The sequence below is a fragment of the Saccopteryx bilineata genome, chromosome 4 (assembly GCF_036850765.1).
Source record: "Saccopteryx bilineata isolate mSacBil1 chromosome 4, mSacBil1_pri_phased_curated, whole genome shotgun sequence".
In the NCBI taxonomy this organism is placed as follows: Eukaryota; Metazoa; Chordata; class Mammalia; order Chiroptera; family Emballonuridae; genus Saccopteryx; species Saccopteryx bilineata.
In genome coordinates, this window is record NC_089493.1 from 163,779,404 (window position 1) to 163,788,606 (window position 9,203).

A 9,203-nucleotide genomic window follows, 5' to 3' on the forward strand; every position below is an offset into this window, starting at 1 on the left:
AGGAGATATCAATCACAAACAGCATTAGGTACTCATTACCAGTGTTTTTTTTTTTTTTTTTTTTGCATTTTTCTGAAGCTGGAAACAGGGAGAGACAGTCAGACAGACTCCCGCATGCGCCCGACCGGGATTCACCCGGCACGCCCACCAGGGGCGACGCTCTGCCCACCAGGGGGCGATGCTCTGCCCATCCTGGGCGTCGCCATGTTGCGTCCAGAGCCACCCTAGCGCCTGGGGCAGAGGCCACAGAGCCATCCCCAGCGCCTGGGCCATCTTTGCTCCAATGGAGCCTTGGCTGCGGGAGGGGAAGAGAGAGACAGAGAGGAAGGCGTGGCGGAGGGGTGGAGAAGCAAATGGGCGCTTCTCCTGTGTGCCCTGGCCGGAAATCGAACCCGGGTCCTCCGCACGCTAGGCTGACGCTCTACCGCTGAGCCAACCGGCCAGGGCTTACCAGTGTTCTATATGGGACCCTAGAAATGAAAATCTTGACCACTATAAGCCAGTACCATTAAAAAAAAAGCCACAGCCTTCCTGTTAAATCTTTTTTAATCCATGAGCTTCTAAGGATGGATTTAAAAGCAAGTTCTTTTCCTCACCATGGACGCTCATTAAGAACAAACATGTTCAGTACCCAAGTTTTTCCTAGGAGAGACTGCAAACTGAATGCCTGCTTTCCTTTTATCTTTGCTCCTGGGTCTCAGCACACCTGCTCCTTCTAGTAAATTGCAAATCTCCTTGGACAAGAGCCATCTTTTCAGATGGGAATGGGAGACGTTTCTACTCAACAAAAGAAATAATCAAAGAGCAAGGCACTGAGGTACATAACAGCTAGGACCACATGCTTTGAAATTAGAAAAGTACAAGCAGAATCTAGCATTGTACCTTACTAGGCTGTAACAGTAATCGCTCTGTACTTTAATTTCTTTGTCCATGAAATAGTGACAGCCTTTTCACAGAGCTGTTGTAAGGAGTCAAAAATGTATGTTATTCAATCTATCTTCAGAAAACTAGTTTCGTTACTTGATTAAAACACATCTCAGCTATGAACCTCTAACCTAGTCTTTCCTAAGGATCCATTTAAGTTAGGTCATAAAACCCTAAGGTGCCAGAAAGGGAAACTCTTTTTTTCCTCCGGTAAAAAGCTAAAAATGTCCAGAGGTGATAAGGAATTAATGTTTGGGAATAAGTACATTTTCACTGCTTGCAGACTAAAGTTTATTTAGGCCAAAAGCAAACTGTGTTGGAACTATCATAAGCTCTGTCATGCCAACTTTACCAAGGTATGCATGTGCAAATGATCTATACCAGCGGTTCTCAACCTGTGGGTTGTGACCCCGGCGGGGGTTGAACGACTCCCTGTGTTTTGGTCGTTTGACCCCCGCCGGGGTCGCGACCCACAGGTTGAGAACCGCTGATCTATACTATATATTTCAATACCCTGACAGCTCATCAGCCATCAACCAACACAAAGCTTTTGGATCTAATTTTAGGATAACTAGCTTTTAAGCAAGAATGAATTTCAATTACAATTTCAATGTTGCAGATCAGTTACAGCTCCACTCCACTGTATCAGCCAAATAACATCAATGCCCAAAGTAGCATTCTTTGACAACACTTGCCTCTCCTAGGAAATGTGCCTGAGAGTTACAAAATCTCTTTGGTTTCTGACAATATCCAACACCTTATTCAAGACCCAAACCACCTGCTTACACTACACCCCCTCAACATATACCATGTTATTTTGTACTTACTACTATAATATGGGGATAGAAATGGTTCCTATTATCACACCAGGTTATGTGTCAAATCACGTTCTCATTGCATTACACATTTCTTCCAAAGTGTCTAGTGTCCAACTCACAGCAGATGTTTGATGAGCTTGCAAGCTGACTGGTTAATAAAAAAAAACATTAGTGGACTTTATTTCTCATATACCGAGATGTAAGTTTGGGGAAAAACTAATTTAGAAGGCCATAGATAAGGCATAAAATTTTTTTTGTTTTGACTATAATTCCTCTAAAAGAGACTGTAGAGAATCAAAAAAAATGTGAAAACAGAAGACTTGCAGGACCAATATCCTCAGTTACCTGCATGACAAGAAGCAGTATCAGGCATCTGAAAATATCAAGTCTTTTGAACCAGGTAGGTAGTGAGAATAAAGACAAAATAAACACTGGATGAAAGCCACATGTCTGAAAATGTGTGAAAAATATAAAGTGACTTGGAGGGTTAAAAAAAAAAAGGGACAAAGCAAACATATAAAGACTTATAAGGCACCCATTACATACAAATTAGGTAGATGAAAGAGAGAAAGGCCTGGATTAAAACACAGAAAGCTTTAATGTTTATTTTAATATTTTCATTTTTGTATCTACAAGAAGAAAGTAGTAAAATTAAGGCTCTTAACTAAAACTCAACTATGTTTAGGGTTGAGAATACAAGCATTACTTTTTTTTTTGGGGGGGGTCTTCCATTCATTTAGATCCAAAGGAATAAAAATATACCTATTCAGGAAAAGTGACAAAAGTAAGAAAAAAGGGAATTCTCCTTTTCTAATATACAGTAGGCAAGGATTCAAAGTGTGTCCAGTGGTGCCCTGGTCGGGTAGCTCAGCTGGATAGAGTGTAGTCCCAATACATCAAGGTTGTGGGTTTGATCCCTGGCCAGGGACATACAAGAATCAACCAATGAATGCACAACTAAGTGGAGCAACAAACTGATGTTTCTCTCGCTCTCTCTCTCTTTCTCTCAATAAAGTTTAAAAAAAGAAAAAAAAATCTCCAAAACCGGTGTGTTGAGCAAAAGGTCGCTGGCTTGAGCATGGGATCATAGACATGACCCTATGGTCGTTGGCTTGAGTCCAAAGGTCGCTAGCTTGAGCAAGCTGTCACTGGCTCAGCAGGAGCCCCCCCTCCAGTCAAAGCACAAGAGAAAGCAATCAATGAACAACTAAGGTGCTGCAACTATGAGTTGATGCTTTTCATCTCTCTCCCTTCCTGTCTGTTTCTCTCTCTCTTCCTTTCTCTAAAAAAGTAATTGTGTCCAGTGGCATAAGATAAAGCTATCAGAGGGAATTTTATTATGCTCTCCGAAGATGGTGTCCCAAAGTGAGAAACCTCATAATTTCTAACCTGATGGAATGAAGAGCCCTGAACCTCCCTAATTTCTTCTTCTCCTCACTAAGAGAGCAGGCTGCTGAAGAATTAAGAGACACCTACAGAATGTATTCCTGAGATCCCTAGAGAATAAGGTGGACTTAGAAGAAATTTCTATTGTCCCAAATTCTCAGTGGACAGTTCTAGCAGCCGATCTAGGGAAAAAAAGGGAAATTCCTTCTTCTGACTTTTAAATACAATTAAAGAGAACTTAGTCCTGCTACAAAAATATTTAAAATTTCCTCACAATCGAACACCTTCCCAGTACCAGGGGCCAGAGTTGAGTTTGCACACTAGAAAGGGTCCTACTGGTATGTATGGGGAGAGGTCAGGTGGGTGACAGCCACCTATAATACACACTGCAATAGGCCTTCAATGGTATTCTAATTAGGTACTTTTGCTTACCCTAGGAGTGTGTCCAGAGTAGGCCTTCCTTTCCTGGAAGGATCTGCTATTACAATGAGAAGTCTGTCAAGAGTTGAAATTCAAAGAGAGTAATTGTTCATTAGGTTCACAGTGCATAGAACACCATGCCAGAATACAAGGGCTGTTAGGACAAGTTCAGAGTTGAGGCAGGCAGCCTGTGACACTTGAAGTGGACTGAGGACACCACCACACCCTATCAAATATACCAGTGGTTCTCAACCTGTGGGTCGCGACCCCGGTGGGGGTAGAACGACCAAAACACAGGGGTCGCCTAAAGCCATTGGAAAATACATATTTATTATACACTATATTTTAAAATAAAATATGTATTTCCGATGGCTTTAGGCGACCCCTGTGTTTTGGTCGTTCGACCCCCACCGGGGTCGCGACCCACAGGTTGAGAACCATTGAAATATACTCTTATCTGCCCCTCTCCCCTTGACTACCTTTTGAATTCATCACCTTGAGAACATTCCAAGTTATCATTTAAGTGAATATTCTATTAATCAATGATTTTCACTTGGGGAAGTTACTCAAACACATTTAACATACTTTATTTAAATTATAGATATATTAACAATTTGTACATATTATCTGCCTTACAAGATTTTTACAAAACCTATTCAATGATCTCTCAAAATTACTTTTAATAAACACAATGTAAGGAATTCTGTGGAGATAAAAAAAAATTATCATGGGGTATATATCAATGTAATAAGAAATAAACATGGTCTTTGTCCCAGGCTTTCAACAAAGCTCCTGAAAAACTTTAGAATTCCCTGATGGGACTATTTTTGTTATTTCTAAGTTCCTATGGAGCACATCTGGGTTTATATTAATAAGACTTAGTGTGGGGCTCCTGGACAGCCTCAGGATGAGTCTGGTCACCAGAAAGACCAAGTGAATCCAGCATTGGAACTTGCAGCTCCATCCATGGGCCTCAGGGAAGGAGACAAGGGAGTAATGTGCAGAAGATTAAGCTTTATAAAATTCCTGAACAAGATGTATTGAACTTTTTTTAAAAGAGAAACATCAATTTGTTGTTCCACTTACTTATGCATTCACTAGTTAAATCGTGTGTCTGTCCCGAATGGAGATCGAACCTGCAACCTTGGCGTATGGGAATGACATTCTAACCAATTAAGCTACCTGGCCAGGGCTGCACTGAACTTTTAGGTTGGTAAATCCAGGTGCATCCCAGCTCCACAGGGGCAGAAGTGCCCACACTTAGATCCTTTTGGACCTTGCCCTATACATCCCCTTCACCTGGCTGTTAATCTCTTTCCTTTATAGCAGTGTTTTCCAACTGCTGCTCCACAGACCAGTCTGCCAGAAATTTCTCGTGCGTATGTAAATGAGTTAATACCCTGATGCTGTCTATTGACCATTTGGACAGACCCAATGATCTTAGTCAAATTTGCTTATGCTCAGGGTATTTCTGCCTTAGCAGTGCCTGAAACAATTCTCCTACTATTTTCACCAGTCCCCAAATATAAAGGGTTGCAAACCACTACTTTATACTCTATACTCTGCAATAAACCAGTAAACACAAGTAAAGTGTTTCCCTGAGCTCCAAGGGTCCTTCTAGCAAATATTTGAACCCCCAATTTGTAGCCTGAAGGTCAGAAGTAAGAAAGGCCAAGTTCGCAAGTAGGGCAGTCTTGTGTGGCTGAGTCTTTTACCTTGTGGGATTTGGTGTTGATTCCAGGTACTGTCAGAAGTGAACTGAATTGTAGGACACTCGGCTGGTGTCGCTAAGAATTAAAATGCTTGGTACGTAAAAACCCCATACACATCTGGTAACAGTATTATTGAAAGAGAAGAGAGCAATTTTCCTCCCTAAAGTTTTATTGGGGGCAGGAAAGACAGTCATATATAGCCAGTTAATTTCTATTTTCTTCAAAGCCAAGGTATCTACATGTTTTTAACTAACCAGTAAGCTTTAAAAATTCCCAATGACCACAGACAACACCCAAATGAAGTTTAAAAACTTCACTGTCTTCTAACATGGGTTATCTTATGAAGCCCTCATTCTGTCTGAAATATACAAGGTTCCCGGCTGAAGATAAGTGAACAAATATTTCTAACACCTACAGACACAGCTTAACCCAACTTAACCTTGTCTGTTCCTCTATCACATTCACTGCTGTCCTTGGTTAGAACAGGCTCTGATTATAATTTTACTACCTAAAACTTGTAAAGCTTCCAAAACTATTTCTAGAACTACTTCTTGCTGGTTCACAAAACATTAAGAAAAAACAACCAAAATTTCCCACCTTCCACTCACCAGCTTTAGTTTTTTATTCAGAATACCTGCAACCACCAGTCTCCTCACATGGCCCTGGTTCCACATTTACGCTCATTAAACCAACTGTGGGGAATACATCAGGAGCAACTGTAAATTGGGAAGAAACTACCACTAACTTTAAGTGAGACATTATGTGTATAGCAAAAGAACTGGTTGGTTATTTTACTAGCATACACAGAAACATTCACCCAGACTTATCTATGACTAAATAGGGATGTCCCACCCAACTTAACACCCCTTTCAACTCAAACAATTCTATTAATCCACCAAGTTTCACTATCTAGTGCTAATAATCACACTTGTATACAACCTCAGTTTTCTTCTGAAACCCAGGCTGGCCTCAAAACACCAGCACACCTCGATCTGTTTTACTATCCAGTTTGTCTTTTTAGTCCACCACATTTCTCCTTAAGCATTTAAAAAAAAAATTCTCAGTGTCTATTATGATAACCTGAGTCAGACTATAACACAGTTTAGCCATAAAAATACAATCTTGCTAGTCCTGAAAAGAAATTGGTATGTCCTGGGAAACTTCTGAACCAAACAGAATAAACTTGTGTCTCCTTTACTGATACCTAGAGAGGGCCAAGATTTTAAATTTTCATGGGCTTAGGGTGCAACCAAATCCTGAATAAAAAGCAAAGTAGGCAAAGCAGGACAGGATTATCAACCACATTTTTTGTTTAGAGAAGATTACTCCCGGATATTTTAAACAGCTTTAATCCAGTCTAAAATGTCTATAAACTCCTGCACTTGGAAGAAAAGTTGTGTTTAAGAACTTCATTTAAACTTGAATGCACTTTGCAAATCAAAGAGATAAACTTTTAAAGCTTTAAAGGGGAGCATAAAAGTTTCAAGGGGCTAGAAAGAAATTTAAGAATGAGCTTCCTGAAGCAGTAGAAAAGAATGCTGTTACTTATTAAGCAGTGTTATTTCTTCAATGTTACTTCACAAGGACAACAAATTACAGGTGTTAATCATAGTCTAGACTTCTTCAGAAAATACAATGTATGCAAATGCTAATGTGTAAACCTGCTTCCAAATTAAATAAGAGAACAAATCGGTAAGTCACAGCCAACTTTAAACACTGCAACAGCAGCAACTTATAAAAGCCATACTCAATTGAGGGATTCAAGTAACTCAACAGAAGATCCCAGTGAAACAAAAGAACTCGGCTAATTCTTGGTAGTGCATCATAATGGGTCATGACCTATATTACCCCCCCCTCCCCACATATTTACACATTTGGGGAATAATTATTTCTTCTACTATGTAGCAAAAACTATTTGTGTTCAAATTCCTGCAAAATTATTAACTAGGTTTGAATATTCTATAAAATTCAAAGAATTTGGGCCCTCCATGGAACTAAGTTTACCTTATTTCATAAAGCAGTAACAATTAAGAACTTACTCATAATTGCCAATCTAACAATCAAGGACAAACTTGGGCTGGAACCCAAAACCAAAATGTTTAATTCCTACACTGAGAATTTTCATAATGGCCTGGGGCAAGTCACTCTGCTGTTCTAAGAATGCTCAGACACAAATATGTAACGTCCCAGTTTCTTTTTGAGCCATTTCCTATAAGTAAATTTCTATGACTGGGGAAAAATAAATGAAAAAACAGGAACACCTCTGACATTCCTTCCCCAAATGAGTAATTAAAAACATTTCTTTTTAAAGCACATAAAGCCAGTTTCAAACTAGTTTACCCTTTCCACAGTGGATGTACCTACAGTTCCTTATCAAAATTTACAAAAGGAGACTCCAGCCCACCTAATTCAAATCTGATTTTCAGCAAGCATCAGCCACCTCTAACCCCAGAAGTTCCAGAGAAGCCAAAAGGGACCCTTGTTGTTGCCATTCATATAAACGACCTATAACCTGGATTTTTCCTGCATATACAGATATAGATTCATCAACCAAAACCTCTCCTACTACCCCAGCCAGCACACATTGGCATTTTCAGTTTATAGGTGAGTCCTCAAATAGACAAAACTAGGAAGCTCCGGAGTAATTAGAGGATTTAAGAGAAGTCATCTTGGGCGAGTTGCAAGACCCAGAGAAAGCAGGGGATGTCAGAAAGAGATTGTCTCTGACCATTTCTCCTTCCTGTCCCATCCAAACTTCACCCAACCGAGTCCCAGAGGCCTGGATAGGAGAGGCCATTTTAACAAGGTCTGGCTGAGGAACGTGAAGGAAGAGGAAGGGAGTAAATTAGGGAAGGGCGTTCGGAAAGGAAGGCCAAGCCCTTTCCCCCAACAGCACCCGAGTTTGGTGGCAGCACCTGGAGCTCGAAGAGGAAGCAGCTGGATTCGAGGACCTAGGAGGGGTCCAAAAGTAGCAGTGGCCTGTCACGAGGGGGTCGAGTGGTCTGAGCCCCAGGACCAGGCCCTTTTTACCCTCAAGCGGGGGAAGGACCCTTCTCAGGCCAATCGCGTAGACCCCCGCCCCTGGGTCAGGAACAACTACTCAAAGGTCCAGAAGGCGGGAGCTAGCTAGTGTCTGGTTCTCCTCATCTGGCCATGCGGCGCGGGGGCGGCCATCCTTACGGGTCCGGCTACCAAGAGGACACGGGGGGGGGGGGATGGACGCGGACGCAGGGCTCACCCGCGGGCCGCCTCCAAGCTCTTAATCAGCTTCTTGATCTTCCAGATCTCCACGTTCCTGTCCGCAGCACTGGGGTCGTCCGCCATCTTCTCGCCTCCTCCTCCCTAGAGCGGCCCGGCGGAGCCCGGAGACACCAAGACCACAGAGTTAGCGCCGCCACTGGGGCAGAGAGGCCCCGTTCCTTGCCACCCCCGAGAGGCCCTCCTCTTCCCGCCCCGTGCGACCCGCCGTGGTGGTAGCTGGCCATCCTCTCCCCCTGGCTTACCTAAGGGCCCAGTCCTGGGCGGCAGCAGCTGCTCCTCCCCGGCGGCGGCTCCGCGGCGGCGGCTCTGACGTAGGACACCGGCTCCCTCTCTCCAGGCAGCTGCATGTGTTGCAATCCGCTCACATGGGGCCTGTGACATCACTTCCTCCGCCAAGGGCTGAGTGGAAGTCGGCGGGCGGAAGGGAGGGGACCTGTGCGGAAAAGGGAAAGCTCTGCGCGCGCCGCGACTTTCCATTGGCTCTCTGCGCCGCGGCCTACAATGAGTCTGCCAATTGGCTACAGCTGAGACCGCGCTGCTTGTGAGATAAGGCCAGGGGCGGGGAAGTACCGTCTTCCTTCCGGCCCGGCAAGCTGAGAGGAGGAAGCGGGCGAATCCGGTGGCTCTCGCGAGGGTCTACTCAGCACCGCCCGGCTCGAATAGGGGAGTTTCTTAAAGGGCG

General features: G+C 43.1%; 1 protein-coding gene across 1 annotated transcript in view; it reads right to left on the reverse strand.

The window, feature by feature from the left end:
• The window catches only part of ETF1 (eukaryotic translation termination factor 1), a 29,500-nt gene extending 20,595 nt beyond the window's left edge, over positions 1-8,905 (reverse strand). Inside the window, exons 1-2 of the mRNA XM_066272599.1 lie at positions 8,764-8,905; positions 8,499-8,602 (exon numbers count right to left, since the gene is read on the reverse strand). Coding sequence (XP_066128696.1) covers positions 8,499-8,584 — 86 coding nt within the window. The 5' untranslated portion in view covers positions 8,585-8,602; positions 8,764-8,905. The remainder of the gene's footprint in view (positions 1-8,498; positions 8,603-8,763) is intronic.
• Between the last annotated feature and the right edge of the window lie 298 nt (positions 8,906-9,203).